General features: G+C 32.6%; 1 protein-coding gene across 2 annotated transcripts in view; it reads left to right on the plus strand.

The window, feature by feature from the left end:
* Positions 1 to 19716, plus strand: part of LOC118179911 (MAM and LDL-receptor class A domain-containing protein 1-like) — a 49234-nt gene that overhangs the window by 28161 nt on the left and 1357 nt on the right. Inside the window, exons 6-10 of one of the 2 annotated variants that reach the window (XM_085826938.1) lie at positions 2316 to 2382; positions 4785 to 4852; positions 8758 to 8848; positions 11122 to 11193; positions 11337 to 11397. In XM_085826938.1, coding sequence (XP_085683064.1) covers positions 2316 to 2382; positions 4785 to 4852; positions 8758 to 8848; positions 11122 to 11193; position 11337 — 299 coding nt within the window. In that variant the 3' untranslated portion in view covers positions 11338 to 11397. Of the gene's footprint in view, positions 1 to 2315; positions 2383 to 4784; positions 4853 to 8757; positions 8849 to 11121; positions 11194 to 11336; positions 11398 to 19716 lie in introns of those variants that run through there. The other variant, XM_035349069.2, reaches the window with a different exon arrangement.

Raw genomic sequence — 19716 nt, forward strand, 5'->3', positions numbered from 1 at the left:
TAGTCCAGTGGCATACTGCCGGGAAGCTTTAAACAAAATTTCAATGAATGTCGAAATGAGAGCTACATGTTTGCAATGAATAAAATTCCATTCTATGTAAACATCTATTAAACTAAACGGTTCTGCAATAGAGTTTTGTACTCAATGGTTCCCAACGGAATGAATACGGTAGTATCTTTTGTTTGAATTTTGAAACTATTTGCCTAGCCGCATATTTAGAGTGCCTGCATGCCGTACGGACACTATCCATTTACAAACACCCATGCCTTCTCCGGGATTCGAACTCGGACCCTTCGGTACGGCAGTCAGGTATGCTAACCACTATACCGGTTGGGCGGCATGACATACAGGTACATTTCACAAGAAAAGAAGAGGAAGAATAACCTTGTTTGTTTAAATAGGTTATACATAAATCATACGATCTCTGAGGTCATCTATATTATTTGTTTAAATTAGCGATATATAAGTCACGTGATCTCTGAGGTCATCGGAATACATCTCATTAACAAGCTAAGAAATGTGTCGCCACTGTTCGAAACGAAATATTTTTACCTTCCTTGCCAATCGGTAAAGCGTAAGATATTTAATTTTTTAATGTTTTCCCTAAATGTTATAGATTAGCAAACTAAGCAATTTAAAATTAATAAATGGAATTCTTCATCTCTATTATTACTAATATAACAGTCTCAGTTATCGAACTATTATAACGTAATTATCTCCACTTCACATGAATTGTGTCAGCTATATCTCAGGTTACGGGTAGTATGCATGACTGATATTTTCCTTTTTGTAGCAAATGAAATATAATACGGTAAAAATAATTAGAAAAGTGCTCTAGGTGTGCTTTGGTACCAAAACTATTAAAATGCCTTTCCTAATATAATTTTGGAAAAAAGATGTAAAACTTCGTAAGATTTTTAAAAGAACTATTTATAAATCCCTTAAAAATCAGAATATTTTTACTTCCTTGTGCGAAGTAAAAAGGAAGTATTGTAATTGCGAAAAGTTTCAGGCAGCATATTTCAACGAAAATATCCATTTTGACCGCTATCGAATGCAATTTAACGATGTTTTTCCGTGATATCTGTATGTAAGTAAAGAATAAAATACTCTTTTCCTCCCCAAAAATTATAAAACTACTTTAAAAGGAATTCTGAAGAGAATTTTTCGTGCCATCTGTACGAACGTATGTACGTACGTATGTATCTCGCATAACTCAAAAACGAGTAGCCTCAGAACGTTGAAATTTTGTATAAAGGACTGCTATAACATGTAGATGTGCACCTCGTATTTTGGTTGCAATCGGCCGCACCAAACGTATATAAATATATTTATATATATATCCACTCTGTTACCCGGCTCAGTGATCTCAGTTTCTTTACTCTTATATGTTTGTACATTGTACATTTTTTGCTTTAAAAATGATTGAATTATGGTCTTCTTATCTTCCGGTTAAGGTTTTTATGCCTTTAGTAAATCTGTATGCAATATTTTTAGAATTATCAACAATTTTTAAGTTGTCTAAGTGCCGCTAAGCCTAATAATTTTTTTGATGGCGGCCATTGCTTGTTTACATTTGAAACAGCAGGATAGTGGATTTGTTGCCAATCTAGAAAAACGTAGCTTCGCAACAACAAAGATAACGCCTTCATTTATTATTGCGAATTAAATCATGCTTAATCCTTTCTGAAATTTTTTCGAGGAAATACGTGTTTAAGATTTACTTCGTAATTTTTAAAACAGATATTTTGAGTTTTGATGTATTTTTGCCTTGTCGCGAAGTGAAAACTGAATTAATTGAATGAGAAATACTCAATCGTCTGTGAACAACTGTTTCTTTTTTGTTTTGTTTGCTTAATTTCTTTTATACATCGTTCTAGCTTTATTGTAGCATTTGAATAGAACATGTGGCAACGATTAGATAATTCTTTAAATGATATAAATTTTGTGCATTCTGAGTTGTAATATGAACGAAATATAATACTGTTAAGTGAACCTAGCGCCAGAGTGTCGCTATGGTAAACAAATAGAGTGAATTTTAAAGAATGCATTTATTCTATTGTGGTTTATGCGCTGTCGGCGAAGTAGATTTAATTCAATCCAATAAGTTTAAATGAAATGCAAGAAAAAATGCGTATAATTTAGTATTCCGTACAAAAAAGTCATGTGGTGTACACATCAGATTTTTTAACTTGAGAACGTTTCTAACAAATGCTGTATTATCATGATATCCCTTTTTATAGAAACTTTTTTAATATGTTTTAAAATTGATTTATTAAAGAAATGTCTAATTTTGCTCTTTATTTTCTTTGCAGAATGTCCGGGAATGTTTTGCCGTAATGGAGGAGTGTGTCGCTTGATTAAAAGAGCTCCCTCCTGCGTGTAAATAACTTTTATTTCTATAATTGAAAAGTTTTTTCTCTCTTCAGTTAGTTTCGCAATTTTTTTTTAAGTTGTTCATGGGCATAACAGGAGTTGGTGGGAATGAACGAGCTGATTTTCTTGCAAAGATTGCCACCGACCGCGACATGAACAGTCTTGAATATGTCTAAATTCTTTTATAAGAAGATCTTGAATGGTAGTATTCTGGAGTTGTGGGATCAAGAATACATTAGTTCAAATAAAGGGAATTTAACTAAGAAAATTTTTCCTTCCATCAAAATGATATTACCATGATATCATTTTTATGCAAATTATAAAGTGACACAATTTCTTACTGGCCGCGAAGATTTGAAAAGTTATCGGAGTATATTTAAGTTGGGTCCTGGGACATTTTGCGATTGCAGCGTCGGCAACAAGGAAAATATTGAGCACATACTTCTTCTACGTTCTAAATATGCTAGTGAAAGAACGATCTTGATAATGGCACTGAAAAATATTAACTAGCCTTCAGATTTTTATCAGTTTATTTCCGAGAGAAGTGCTATTGATTATTTTTGTTAATTAATTGGAAACTTTTGTACTCCTTCATAAATTTGCTTTAAATTTTTCTTTTATAGTTTATTATTATGTACTGTGTTTCATACTTACTTCCATAAATCCCATGTGATCCTTAATGGTACATGGGGATTTCTTTGTGTTTTTATTTTTTTTAAAGGTACGATAGGTAATACTGTCAACAAGAAAGGGAAAGAACGTCAAAGTTTGGCTTCAAATAGAAATATTGTTCCAAATACATATTCATACTTTTCCTCGGGGGGGGGGAAAGAGAATATTTCAAATGTTGCAAGAAAATTAGTCGAAGGACAGTTGCAAAATTATTAATTTGTTCAGTTTAAACAACAAAGGAGTTAAGCCGATTTGAATTTTAAAAAGTCAAAAAAACTTAATGTGCATTCTCTTTCTTTAAGGCATATCGCCGAACGCAGAATGCGATGCATAATTCTCTATGGGGAGCATTTATTCTGATAAAAATGGAAAACTCTTGTCACAATAAATAAATTTTGGGTGTTTATAAATGTCTGCAATAAAATGAGGTCAATTTATTATCATTCACAGATAAAAAAAAATCTTAAAACATAATTCAAAGAATCTACAGGAAGTTTTTCAGAAGGGTTTATGTTTGTTGGTGATTTATCAGGAATATATGCTATACCCAATTTTCAAATAGAAATACCTTCTCTTTACCCACAATGCCATCAATCAGTAAAACTGTATCAAAACAAAGCATGTAGTTGCACGTCGAAATCCACTGTTAATTTTCTGGAAAAAAATGGAACAAGAAAAGGGGTGCCAAAGCCATACTCTTCACTCAGATACTTACTATGTTATTCATGGATTTTTGCGCTGTTTGACTTTTAAGAGCGGATTGTCCAAAGTCGACCTGCAACCCTTCATGGCCTTTGGAAAGCAGTTCGTGAGGAAATGAGATAAAATACCTCTCCGATAGTATAAACGTCTTTATTGTCTAGAAAGGTACTGAAGAACAAGGGTTTTCAAATCGAACATTTAAAATACAAGACTTTTAGGTGAACTATTTCAGTAAATACAACGAAAATCGTCTGAAAACGTGCGAACAGCCTCTGAAATCTGTTCTGTAAACAGATGTTTTCATTTTACTTATATTCTTGCAAAATCTGAATAGTTGGAATTAATTATAATTAACAAAAAAATCTGAAAGTTTTCAGATTTTAAATTACGTCCAAAGGGGCGTTTATTTAACGTTTTGTGTGTTACCTTTATTTATTAAATATCATGCTCTTTGCACTTAAACCATAAAATTCAGTTCAACACAATATCGCAAAATAATTTGAAAATGAGCCTATCTTTAGAATTTCCGATACACAGTTCCGCGCCCTGGAGATAAAAAGGTTTTTTGTTTTTTTTCCCTGTAGAGTGTTGCCATTGCTCACTTTGAAATCCTTGAGTTGGTTAAGCAAAAATTCGTCAAACTTTTACAAAATATGAAATCGATCATAAAACAAATTCCAAATTTTAAATTTGGTCTTCCACATGCCCATATTCGTAGAAGGATGACGTCATTCAAAATTTGATTGCTCTATGTACAATTGTTTTATCACAATGCGAGAAATAGACATGCATTTATGCAGATTTTTCATTATTTAATTTCTTCAAATATAATGCAGGACTCTAACATTCGATGGCAACAGTTTGAAAAGTGAAACGGACATTTATAGTGATTCGACGCAAAATCGCAAAACGAAAGCAATAGATCTTCAGGGACAAACCCGCTTTGGACTAAAAATGTAGCACTATTATGAAATATTTTATTATTTATTGCGATATTTTTAACATTAAATATTCATATATCTTTCTTTAAATAGATGTAAATCTGGATATGGTCAAAACAGATGCGGGAATATTATAGCACCAAATATGACAAGTTTTTTCAGTATGTATTCATTAATTTAGAGTATAGTAATCTAATTATTATCTTTTCTAAAATTTTCCTTTTTACTTTCATCCTTTAAATATGGTTGCGATTTTGTGCACATTAATGAAAGGAATATACGGCAGAAACAATAATTACCAAACTAAGTCTCTTATCATACACGTATAAGTTGTAGTCGACCGAAAGAAAGAGTTTGAATACGAAGAGACTACGTAAAACTTTATGGAAATTCTACTACTCTAGAAATGGCATAGAAAAAGAAAGGTAAAATCAGATTATTGATTATTTTACACTCTAATTTTTGATTAATTTCTTTACGTTAATTTTCAATAACATCACATTTTCATCTATAAACATTTGTCAATCAGAGTTAAAAATACACTAATAGCGACAAAAAAAATTAATGAAATGTAAACTGCAAATTTTTTATAAATAATAACAAGTTTCAGTTTGGGGTAACATCGGTTCTGTCGAATAGTAGGTTAAACTTGAGCATTTTGCAGCTGATCATGACTGTAATGAAATTGACAACATTGTTTATAATTGTTCTTATTCTCATTGCCATCTTGTAGTTAAGAATTTAGGAAACTTACTTCCTGAATAAGCGTTAAAATTAAAAATTTATCTTGAAAGCATTATTAATTTCCATACCGAAAAAAATATACGATTTTGCCTATTCTTTTCCTAATTTTTATTAAGTTTGTTTACTTTGTCTCCCTGTCATTTTTAAAAGAATAAAGCAGTTCTATAATATAAGCTATTTAAAACATGCCAACCTACATTAAATATTAGAATTAATGGTACTTTTTCGTTTTGCCGGCGCAGGCGATAAAATCGCCAGTATTGGTAAACCTGCTGCCAAACAGAATATACTTGCTGGTAACCTTTACGCTTCGTTTTCAAAACACCTATTTCGTATTGATTGTTTCTTTCAATACTGGCATACAATTACACAGAATTTTTACCAGATAGTGCAATTTTATGCCCTAAGGCCATTTGCGATAATTAAGTCAATTAGGATGCAACCATACAATCTCACCCGAAGGCGAAAATATGGAAAAGGCAAGGTCAAAGATTAAATTCATCAATTCTAATGTCAATGCACTAGCGAAGTAAAGCATTGCGGTTTTACATAATTTCTGAGTAAGCTATTCGTACGAATTGAAATAATTCTTGCATTTAAACTTGTATTCCAAATCAAGATTTAACTTGAAATTAATGTAGAGAATTACTGAGAGAATTAGATTTTTGTAGCCTAGTTTACGTGACATGAGATCGCTTGGGGTCACGTGATATGAACCGACGAATCAGGATGTTGAACCATGAAAGCATAGTAAATTCCTAAATTAATGTCTTTTTACAAATTTATTGTGTTTATTTATTGCCTTTTTACAAAATGTTAAACGATATTAAAATGAAAAAAAAAAATAAATAAATAAAATCCAAACTAAAAAATTCTTAGGATTAACATTTGTTAACATTTTTTATGTGTATACTGTATGTTGTCGCCAATAAAGTCTGCTTGGCGAGATTTGCTCCGGCGAAACGGAAAAGCACCAAATTAATTATTTAGTGCTCCACAAGTATCATAATTAACCGTTCTACGAAAATAACCACAACAATGAAGGTTTTAAAATTCTAAAATTATGCACGCAATTGAGAGAAATTCTGTCTGTACAAAGCTTTAATATTCAACTTAAATCAGAAGCTTTCAGACTTTTCAATACTGAGAGTTTCTTCTGTTAAAGAAAGGCTTTACTGATACTCTAAGTAATTCTGCCTTCATTAAAAAGCATCCATTCATAAATAATATTTTGTTACTGTATTATTTTGAAATGCACAGTGATCATTTCAACATGATAATACAATATTAGTACACTATAATTACAGTAGTCATTATATCGGTTTTCAACTGTTTTGTAGTTATTTGTTTATAATTTTGTTTTTATATATTTTTGTAGTGATCTGCTTCAATTTTACTTACTCACTAGTTTTATTAATGCATTTTTCATGAAACGTTCATGTTGTAATACTGCGTATTTTATTTACTCTTGATTTTTCTGCTATTGCGTTTCTAGGTGTTATTTTACGTATTGTAATGTAGATCTTTTGAATTTGAATAGATATAAATTGCAATTGTAAACGCAACTCAACTCGAGCTGTGGACAGAAGTCTTTAACAGAGACTACGCGACAATTTTCGTCGCCACATTCGCGACACTTGACGATTTGTTATCATTTGACGAGTTGTTACCAATATGGCGACATCATAGAATTTTCCAGAAAATGCGTTTTCCAAGCCCTAAGCGTGATTTTTCTTAATGTTTCCAGAAATACTAACTCTCCTATTCCCAAGTAACCCTATATATGAGTGTGAGCGGTCACAGGATGATTAGTAGAGTTAATTTAATTAACTCTTAGTGTGTGTGTATATACTGCTGAGATTTTTCTCAATGATTAATACTTTACTCTGAGAACAAATTTGATTATATGAGAAGAAAATTTTGCCGTACTTTTGGTTTTTATTCTAGAGTTATTTATAACTGCTTAGCTTGTTAAAAGAGCTCTTTTTTCTTTCCTGTACGTAATAAAGGGAGTATCATAATGACGAAAATTGAGTATCCATAATTTCAACGAAAATATCCATTTTGACTGCTCTCAAATCCATTTGAAGGGAGATTTTGCGTGACATCTGTTTTCTCCAAAACCAATTGTAAAATGGATTTAATGGATTTAAAATGGATTCAGAAGTGGATTCTTCCTTACACACAATTTTGCTGTATTTCATTTAAACTTACTTCCTGGAATTTCATTAAAGATTTTCTCTTGTTCAATTAATTTCTAACTTCGAAGCAAGGCAAAAATACATAAAAACTCAAAATATTTTCATTAAAATGTGTAAAATATAGAAAAACATAAAACACCAAACACAGTTAAAACGAGTTTAACAAAAACAATTTTTAGACCTAAAATTAGAGTTTCTACGCAAAAATAAGAATTCGGCTACCGGGCAGAAAGAGAGACTTTTAAATGCACAAAAGTGAAATTTTACTTTTGGTCCCACTTGACAAAAAAAAAAAAAAAAAAAAAAAAAAAAAAACGCTTAAGTTGGTGCACCAACTGACTTAATTCACTCTTCTACTTAGTTTCAAATGTAAACAAATGGCAGTTTCGTTAGGCTTAGCGAGATTTAAACAACTTTTAAACTGTTGATAATTCTACAGTTATTGCATGCAGATTAACTAAAGGCATAAACACCTTAACTGGAACATAAGAATAATATATTTCAACCCCTCCAAAGTAAAAAAGGCAAAATTTAACAACATATAAGAATAACAAAATCTGAGCTTACCGAGCTGGGTAACAGAGTGGGTATATATATATATATAGTATTTGTCTTTACATATATTTCGTGCTGCCGATTGCTAGCAAAAAAGGTAGGTGAAAAACTACATGTTATAGCAGCCTCGTATACAAAATTTCATTGTTCTGAGGCTACTCTTTTTACTTTCTTAGTTACGCAAGATCCATACATAATACGTACAAACGTCAGGAAAAAGGTCAGAGTCCATTTTAAATCCATTATATAATTCGTTTTCGGGAAAAAGAGTTCTTTTATCTGTCCGTACGTACAGTTTTCACTCAATACCATTGTTAAATTGTACTGAAGAGTGGTCAAAATGGATATTTTCGTTGAAATACGACACATGAAATTTTTCTAAAATAACAATACTTCGCACGAGGTAGTAAAAATATTGTCGACAGTCATAAAAATTAATAATTTTAATTTTCTTCGTTTTAATTACTTCAGATTTTGGTCTTTACTGTTCGTCGTGAAATGAAATTTGTAACTGTAAATTTGATAAAATAAATTCACTGTAATTTACTATATAAATATATATGCAGACAATTCTGGATGGATAACAAGTGGATCTATAGGAACAATCTTGCTGATAGTAATCATGTTCTTTATAAAGTACAGGAGAAAGGCAAATACGTAAGTAATAAATCTAAAAATCATATATTCATCAGGATTTACTTCACTATGGAAACTTAATTTGCTGATTAAATTTTCATGTATTAGTTAATTCGTTTTGAATTGGATTAATTTACAAATTTTAGTGAAACTGTAGTTTTCTTATATATAACATATATAATATATATATAACACGAGTATAACATGAAAATCTAAAGAGGCGATGTTTTATCGAAAATATAAGAATACAGGAGCAAGTCTATTTAACATAAAGTAAATTATTATCTCACTAATTTCGCAAGGTATCGCCAAGTTTGCGATGGTTTGGGTGAATAATTTTTGTCGCCAAATGTGGCGTTAAAAGTCACCAAATTTCATTACATTTTGGTCCGGCCCCTCTATAACTCTAATGGGTACTGTAATTGAATAACTGTAATTAATCTATATATGCAACTGTAACCGTATCCTATCCTTATATGTAACTTTAACCGTATATGCCTTCCAGTAATTTCAAGAAATTGAATTTACTCGAAATTTTTCGGCGGCCTGATGAAAACTGTATAAGACGGAAGAGAACCTCTGTTATCAGTAGTTGCTAGTTCAGAGCTGAATTCAGGTTATCGAAATATCCGTGATAGCTTCGCTCTTTAGATGCGATTTGTATTGCGTTGTGTTTAACGTTTTAAGTAGTTTTTAGTGTAACTGCTGATTGTGCTTTGGGATACTGTGAACAGTTGTACGAGTATTTTTGTGGAAAGTTCCAGAACTGTGAAGTGGTCCTTTTTATTAAACTATCGTCAATTCTACGTGCATTCAAATTTTTACGAACCCGTACGCATCCAGCAGTATTCATTACTTTATTATAATTTAATAAATTACAAGTTTTCCAACTTAGCCCTGTTTTTATTACGTATTGAGATTAGGAGCTGTATCTGAAATTTTACCTGGAATTTCTTATTGATTTTCTTTATTTTGGGCGATAAAGGTAAGAGCAAAGGAAACTATTTTACATCTTTATATAATATTTATAGGGACTAATTTAAATTTTTTCCCCATCATGTTTATAGGATTCCAATATTTGAAATTTTTCAAAAAATTTTCCTCAAAAGTAAGCCCCGTTTAAATGCAAGTCGGAATTATGAAGATTGACATAAAATTAGTTAAATCGAAAATTTTCTTTAAATTCAGGAACCATAAAAATAGTCATACAAGTTGACAGTCATACAAGTGAATAAATACAGTGAAATATTTGAAATTTTGTCCGTAAACGATACCAATGTAGTCCTAGTTTGCAAAATAATAATAACGACAGCAGAACATTATGATGTAGTAACCTGTTAAAAAAACCTTCATCATCTTCATATTGGCAAGCAATTGCATTTCACGAAAGTATGGTTACCAGAGCCTCAAGGAGGTCGGACTTCTAGTTCCACGCTCGTTTTTAGGAAGAGCACCCCGGAGTTGTCCGAGAGTCTTTCACTCCTCCCCATATGTTTAGAATGTCCCCATGCCACAAAGTAACTATACGTTTACAAACAACCTTCTTTTTAATTCGATCTCGGGCCCTTCGATACCGCAGTAGGCTGCCCTAACCACCATACCGTTTGGGCGGTGGCAGTATGGATCAAACGCATGAATGAATCTTCTCAAAAAATGTGTTCTTACGCTTTTTGTTTGAGGTCTTTCCGATGCATTTTCTTTTTGTTACTCAATGCACACTTCCGGTCACAATAGTATTTATTGAACAATGTTTTGCTAGAAACACAGTGTAAGATCATCTTGAATGTAGTTTCACTATAAGAGCCATAATGCTTAGAATATGAGGTTATAATCTTGGACCCATTAGGTCCAAGGTTTTAACACCAAATAATTTTGGTATATTTGGTATGACACCAAATAATTTTGGTCTCAGAAACGTCTGCCATTTGGGCTAAATTTGCTTTCACAGAAACATTCTAAGCTGACAACTGCGTAGAGTTATGTTCTAGAAACAGAAGTGGTTTGCTGTTGATTTAAAGTTTTCTGGCCACATAAGTAAATGTAACAACTAGAACACTATTTACAATTTTAAGTAAAAAAAACATTCGTAATTTTAGGCATTTCTTCTACCATGTTTTCCCATATGTTTGTTCAAACACTGTACGTGGTTCTCGTTTCTAATAATTACGAAAGATTACTAATCATATCATATAAGAAATGCAGACATTTTTAAGCTAATCATGAGAAAACTTGATAGTTTAATTTACAAGAATATTTTTTCTCAAAATGATAAAACATTTGTTTTTCTTTCCTAGTGAAAAAACAAAGACAGCATACTCTGCAAAGAATCAAGAATTTAGTCTGTACTTTATAACTATAGTACACTAGTAAGTACTCAGTAATTTTCGATTTTTTTAGTACTGCAATTAAATAATAACAATTTCAAAATTTACTGATTATTTTAGTTATTTTTATGCATCACCTCCTTTTGAAATGTCGAAAGGATTTCTAAAATGAATTCCCTTTTCAGACGAATTAACTTACAGATCTTACTTTGAACGATCTAGGTGTTAACAATCATACCAGTATAATTGATCATTATGCGAGTATAAGATGGAAATAATTTTTCAAAATTTTCCTCAAAATTTCTTAATTTTCGTTCAGTAATTTCAGTATTATTTTCACATATATTTAAATGTATTTCAAAAGAATAGTTTTACCTCTGAACATTTGGAAAAATGATCTCCACCTTTAAGATTACGAGGTTTGTTATGTTCTGCAATCATCAAATAGAATCCAGACTTTTGGTAGACGATAAGCGAATTATCGCTTAATGTCTATCACTCGCTTACCATCTAACTTCTGTTCTGTTTCTATACTTTGCCGTAAAAATCATGGGCACCAATGCAGTGTTACTACTTCCTCTTAGGCAGATGCAGAAACAGACTATTTGGTATTAAACTAATGCAGAAACAGACAGGTGAAACCGTAACTAGCTAAATATTAACTGCGAAACTAAACTCTTAAGGGTTTGCTAATTACCAAACTTTTAGTGATCGTATAAGTGAATTTTTAATGCATTGCGTTGTGAAAATGCATCCGGGACCGCGCCGTGAGAGGATCGAATAAACAACATGTAAAATCAATATTTATATAAGAAAAACACATAACAGATATAAAGAACACATAAGTAATAGGTTTCCAGATTAAATATCAGTTTATTCAAATACCTCACAAAAAAATTAATCTTATCCTCATCAGAGAGTCTAATTTTTTAATTGTGTTACCTTTTAATTTACTCATTTTAGACACAGGGGAATTCTTCAATTTGTCATTTACTTTGTGTTACATTTAAATTCATGATTTGCAAATCTATTAAATGACTCTTTTAATTTAACTGGTACCCGATCTATAATTCTAAGAGGTTAAGGAAAACATATTATTTGCAATTCACATCTGTTCTAAGGAAGATTACACATACAACTTAAATTATTACATTCTTATTCATATAAAGACCTCAAGGTTTGTCTCAGTAAATTAAGAAGGGGAAAAAGGAAGCAATTCAGTTTCAGTAGACTGAATTTAAGAGCACTTATCTGTGATTATGACGACTTGAAACGCACCCGGAAAGGTATTGGGCTGGCCTTGCATTCTGGGAGAAAATTCAAAGGGTTATAATTCCACCATAATTCCTAAGAAATTCATTCCGTAAGGGGAACACAGGCGTCTAAGGAGTCTCACGCTTTTCGGTGCCACTAGCCGCAATTCCTAATAACCCTGACTCCATTCCTTTTTCGGCAAAACAATCCGCTCGCACAGCCTTGCAGAAAAACAAGCCCTCGAACCAGCACCCGAGCAGAATCTTCAAGATCGCAGTCAGGATATCGAGTATAAAATCTCACGTTGGCCGGGGTGGAACTTGGCCAATAATTTTGGAAATTGGCTGGATCATTTTTTTTTTCTTTTCGACAGCAAAGCGACGACCGGATAGTGTCCGCCACAATCCGCCTTAATCACCACCTATTCAACCACAGAAGCATAACAAATCCTTCAGCCTTGGAAGTCCGGCAAAAAGTCTTAATCCTGTAAGTCTTAAATCCTTCAACAAAACTAGTCCAAAGTCGGGCAAAAAGTAACGTCCAAAAGTAAGTTCAGCAAGCAAGTCCCTCTCGCCAAGTCTCGCACGAAAAAGTCGTTAAAACTCGAATTTTCTTCCTCTCTTTCACAAACGCGGGCTCCCACTATGGCTTCAATTATCGGCCCCTTAATTTTGGCAAAATTTGCGTTTTCAACCCCTGAATGCGGAAAATAAGTGTGATCGCGCATGCGCGCCCTTCTTCACTTAGCCAACAACCGGACCCTCAATCGCCAAAAACCTGAATGACTTATATCGAAAGTCAAGTGGAAACCTCTGACCCTTCTGTCACGTACTTCCTGTCTTAAGGTCAACTACACAATGAAATTCCTTCTAGAACATTCTAAAGGACAAAGCGCGCGAAATCATGACTTAGCAAAATTGCTTCCCTTTCCCTGCTTCTTTTCACAATGAATCAAAGCTTGTACAAAAATTGCAAATAAAAGAAAATAAATAATATCCTTTAAACTAAATAATATTCCCAGAAGCATCTGTTTTTCCCCAAAATTAAAGCATTAAAAATAAATAATTCAGAATCAAATAAAATTAAGATTTCCATTAATCAGAAAATCTTTTAAACCTACTCTTTAAAACGCTATCAGACAAATTCTCTACACAGCTTTCCTTTCCCCTAAGGAATTAAATTTTGGTGTACCAAAATTTAGAAGACAGACACTTCTTGAAATACCATGACTCATACTGTGCAATAAGGCTAAAGGATAACATAATGTAACAATATTTCACACGACTCCTTGGTAAGAGTGAAGTTACTGACACATTGAATCTCAATCCAACATGTGCAAGCAAAACAACAAGATTAATCAAAGCAACTGCTAATTAAAATACTCAAGGAAGATCATCAAAAATAATTAATCAAAAACATCAATTAAATCACTTAATTAATTAAACCTAGAAATATTCAGAACACATACAAAAATAAAAATAAAAAAAATAAGGCGTTAATCACAAACAAAATATGTCTAAGATCAAGCATTCAATAATTTTATGACAAAAAGAACTTCTCCTTTTTTTTTTTTTTTTTTTTTTTTTTTTTATTTCCAGTTCATTACATCACACTAGTGTTGCAGTCTCTGTGTGGCCACATTTCTGAACGTTTATTTATCTATTCATTCTCTTTTTTTTTTAGGTCCACCAATGTAAACAATTTCACTTGAGGTCGAACACATTCTACTATGGTGACTATTTGTGCTGAGCACAATCATGGAGTACATTAAATGAGTACGGAGTTGTCAATGCAAGCGAGGGAAAACCCTGTAGTTAGAAATCATTTTGTTAACAACTCCCCCCTGCAGCCTTTAACCCGAGAAAGTGAAAGCAACAACCCCGTAATGTAAGCACTCAGCATCACACTACCCTTTAGTAGAGGATCACAATGCTCGAAAAACAAACAGCTGACTGACCCTTTAGTAGAATACAAGCCAAGAAACTTGACCTAAAAAGAAACCAGATTTCACCCCCCTACGTCTCACCTTCAACCAAGCAAGAAAACAATCCCTCTTCAAAGTTGAAGAAGACTTTATCTGTCAATTTTTCCCTGACGATAGATAAGCCACTGAATGTGTTCGGATACTCACACCCGAAGAAAGAAATAATCTAATCCAATTGTTCACACCAAAAAAAAAAAAAAAAAAAAAAAAAAAAAAACGAAATGAATAAAAATAAGATAATCAACGCGCCGCAGATACATAAAATACATTCCTGAGAAAATAAACACACTAATAATTCAAACAAATCCAAATACAATATGTTACATGAACGTATTCAAATAAGGAGTAAAGACCCCCTAAGTACTACGAAATTGAATAACTTCCAAGAATGAATCCCAAACAATCACGTCTAAGAACAGAAGCGGCCTGATCAGAAGGGCCAAGCATTAGAAAAGAAAAGAACGGTACAACACAAGGAACCTCGGAACCAGCCGAAAATACCCCACACAAAAATCAGAAAGAAAGAAAACGTGATTGTCCAAAAATTCAATCCAACCAAAATCAATTCCGAAAATAGCATAACGAATACGCTGTATAAATACCAATTAGAATTTTATCCAAGACACACAAAAAATAATAATCATAATATAACCTAATGCATATACAAAATAACGTTTGGCCAAAATTTACAAACAGATACTACCAAGATGCACATATACACATAAAATGAAAATACACTTAAACTGTAAAAATTTCGTACATAATTCAAATAAGCAATGAGATAGTGATACTTAAAAAAAATTTTAAACTGCAATACCTAAACAAATACACATAATCATTATGTTAAACCATATCAAGTCAAAAATATTTCACTGTAATCCAAATCAATCCAAAAAAATAAAATCAACCAGCAAGAGTGAAGTGTCGCTAAAAATTCAAACCTCAAGATAAACACTAGTGAGTAACAACACCATATTTAAGTCCCCTTAGTTAGACAACAAAAATTTCAGTAATTCTAAAAATCCCTTAAGTCCAAGAGAAAAAAAAAAATTCAACCTAGTCAAAGAAATCAATCAAAGCTGGACTGAAGCACATTACTAGAACACTAAATAAAATATCACAAATCAACAAAGTGTTCAAAACAAACCCCCCAATTTAGGCAAAAACTGAGATCTATTCTGCATCAGACTCTTCCAAAACGTTGTATAGTAACCTAGGTAACAGCTTTCAGCAACACTTCTACCCACACAAAAGAAACAAAGTAACTCTTTACCGCGTCCATGTAAGCTGAGAAAAGCGCTGTATTATAAATGACAGGCTCAAACTTTACGTATCAAGCAAACCCCCAGACACGTTGAAAGAGAACATAAGATCTCTTATCTCGGAAAGAAAAGTGCGCTGACTGAAACGTTACAATCCTGAACCAACACAATGAAAATGATACCACAATAGTTTTCTCAGATAACAAGTTCCTGTTTCTCCCGGTGTAAGAGGTCAAGTGCCACCATGAAGTGCAAGTATTTACAAAAAAAAAACGAGCTTTCAGGACATTACAACTTCACGCAAGACCTAACTGCAAGCAACAAATGCAAAGTTCTCAAAAGTGCTAAACTAAAAAAATACTCATAACTCAAAATCCCTAAAAATCTCACAATCAAATCCATAACTCAAATTCTACTATTTTCCTATGACCACAGAAATCTCAATTCTTCCACAGAAACTAAACACCAGAGAACTTACATTTTATGCACCTTGGCAGAAACCACCAAAAACAAAACAAAAGCCTGATACAACCAACTTGACACTAACAAGTCAAATACAAAACTTAAGCCAAAACAAGAATTAACCCCAAATTCAGCAACAAGTCCAACGAAGAAAGAAAATTCAATAACTCAAATCAAATCTATTACGATTCACTAGCAAATTCAAGACAAACTACTTGTAATCAACAGAAAATTCCCATACATGAGTACAGAGCAAAAGTAACTAATCTTCTCAAACTTATTTCAAAAATTTTCACAAAACAAATTCCCGTTGTCACAAAATTCTCATTCACTTTCTACAATTCACAAGACTAAACTCAAATTTCTACTGTTTAAACAATTCTCACCTGACAACTTTTCACAACCTTAAAACTCGGAAGATTACTAATCTCGATTACTCTAACTCATTTAACTAATCAGAACTTCACTCAAGCTGAAGAATTCAATCCAAAAAAATTAAATGACCAAACATCACTATTGCTGATCTCAGGCAAAAAATTCAAATCTCACCCATGTTAACCTTAAAACAGAATTTGGCAATTGAAAAACAATCTACAATTTTTTTAACTCATTCATTTGTATCATTATGCCTTCAGAACTTATAAAATTCATTGCTCAATACTAAATTAAATTTACAAACACAATACTGCAATCATATCAAAACATTGTAAATCAAAAGTAATAAAATACTAAGCTAGATAATCATGAAAACATTACATACATTTCACAAAATATTATTCAATTAAGTCAAAAAATTTAAAATTACTCTAACGTTACCCCTCACAATTACACATTTCACAAGATTCTAGGTTAAATAAGTAGCAAAAACACAAAAAAATTTCTAGCTACGCATAGCTATGGCTTGTCTCATTCAGTAAAATAATTAGAGTCTTTAAGTCTCGCTCTCTTAATAGTGCTCAAAAAATGAGTCCAGTTTTTACCGACAAGCACTCGAAACTTGTTACAAGGATATACAAATAGCATAGGATTATCGTGAAATAATTCATTTTCTATCTTGTATCAGAAATCAAAAATATACATCCAGAAAACACTCAAGGATTTTCAACAGTAAAAAATGTACAGTACCTATTTTGCTACATTAAAATATATATTTTTCCTAATTTTAAAGTTCAATTCTGTTTGCATAACGTTAAAATCCAAAATTCCTGAAATTCACATACATTTCCAAAATTTATCACTCTCGTATTAACAAATAAGCAAACACAAATCAAAAACTCTAATTAATCCTAGCACATAGACTTAACTCCTTCATTAAAACAGTAAATTACACAAAATAGGTAAAATTCAAAATCCAAATTCAATTCTTGATCCGATCCCTCACTAAGCAGAGGTCACGGCACCAATGTTATGTAAGAACGTGCCGTGAGAGGATCGTAAACATAAGAAAACATATGAAAGATATAAAGAAACTTTAGTAATACGTTTCCAGATTAAATATCAGTTTATTCAAATTCCTCACAATAAAAATTAATCTTATCCTCATCAGAGAGTCTAATTTCTTAATTGTGTTACCTTTTAATTTACTTATTTTAGACACAGGAGAATTCTTCAATTTGTCATTTACTTTGTGTTACATTTAAATTCATGATTGCAAATCTATTAAATGACTCTTTTAATTTAACGGGTACCCGATCTATAATTTCTAAGAGGTTAAGGAAAACATATTATTTGCAATTCACATCTGTTCTAAGGAAGATTACACATACAACTTAAATTATTACATTCTTATTCATATAAAGACCTCAAGGTTTGTCTCAGTAAATTAAGAAGGGGAAAAAGGAAGCAATCCAGTTTCAGTAGACTGAATTTAAGATTCAATTTTAGGTAAAGTTCCAATTTCCAAAAATTCTAAGGAAAATTGATAAAGCACTTATCTGTGATAATGACGACTTGAAACGCACCCGGAAAGGTATTGGGCTGGCCTTGCATTCTGGGAGAAAATTCAAAGGGTTATAATTCCACCATAATTCCTAAGAAATTCATTCCGTAAGGGGAACACAGGCGTCTAAGGAGTCTCACGCTTTTCGGTGCCACTAGCCGCAATTCCTAATAACCCTGACTCCATTCCTTTTTCGGCAACAAAATCCGCTCGCACAGCCTTGCAGAAAAACAAGCCCTCGAACCAGCACCCGAGCAGAATCTTCAAGATCGCAGTCAGGATGTCGAGTATAAAATCTCACGTTGGCCGGGGTGGAACTTGGCCAATAATTTTGGAAATTCGCTGGATCATTTTTTTTTCTTTTCGACAGCAAAGCGACGGCCGGATAGTGTCCGCCACGATCCGCCTTAATCACCACCTATTCAACCACAGAAGCATAACAAATCCTTCAGCCTTGGAAGTCCGGCAAAAAGTCTTAATCCTGAAAGTCTTAAATCCTTCAACAAAACTAGTCCAAAGTCGGGCAAAAAGTAACGTCCAAAAGTAAGTTCAGCAAGCAAGTCCCTCTCGCCAAGTCTCGCACGAAAAAGTCGTTAAAACTCGAATTTTCCATTTATAGCGAGCAAATATCCATTTTCACCGCTATCTAATGCAATTCAACGATGTTACTTGACAGATGTACGTAAGGACAGAAGTACGTCCCTCAAAAAATTGTAAAACTAATTTAAAATAAATTCTAAAGGGAATTTTTCGTGGCGTCTTTGCGTACTTACGTATGTATCTCGCATAACTCAAAAACGAGTAGCCTCAGAACGTCGAAATTTTGTATATAGGACTGCTATAACATGCAAATGTGCACCTTGTATTTTGGTTGCAATTGGCCACACCAAAAGTATATAAATACTTGTATACATATATCAACTCTGTCACTCGGCTAGTGATGTCAGTTTCGTTATTCTTATGTTATAGTAAATTGTGCATTTTTTGCTTTAAGAATGATTGAATTATGCTGTCCTTATCTTCCGGTTAAGGTTTTTATGCCTTTAGTAAATCTGTATGCAATGGGTTTAGAATTTTCAACAATTTAAAAGTTATTTAAGTGCCGCTAAGCCTAATAATTTTTGCCATGTCGGCCATTACTTGTTTACATTTGAAACAACAGAATACTACATTTGTTGCCAATCTAGAGAAAGTATTTCATTTAGAAGCACCGTGTATACTGAGTGGAAGAGCATGTTACACCAGGAACATCATCAAATAATTTAGCAAAATAACTTAGCGACTGCGTCAGCTTGAGTTGCTCTTCAAGTGTTTCAACCTGATGGCGTAGGGGTGCGTTTCTGTCTCATTTACGTCATTCATATCCAGCTATACAGTGGCTACATGAAATATAATTTTAGCTCCCGCTTTTTTTAAAAACTCCATTCCCAAAATTACTGGAACTTGCAGATTTTTCACCGCAAAGAACAGCACTTACAAGGTGAAACTTCTTACAAGCTGAGCTACTTTTGCACGTAATTTGTAGACTGTCCTCCCAGTAAGAAAAGAAAGATGTGTTACCAGGAGTAAGTGAAAGAGCAGGTTGGTAACATGTGATGCTTAGCAACAGCATAAAATTTTAACAAATATTGTGGTGATACGTTAAAATCTGAATTCTTTCAGAT

Source organism: Stegodyphus dumicola, chromosome 11 (genome assembly GCF_044657685.1).
Source record: "Stegodyphus dumicola isolate Sdum_Otavi_A_Nest chromosome 11, ASM4465768v1".
In the NCBI taxonomy this organism is placed as follows: Eukaryota; Metazoa; Arthropoda; class Arachnida; order Araneae; family Eresidae; genus Stegodyphus; species Stegodyphus dumicola.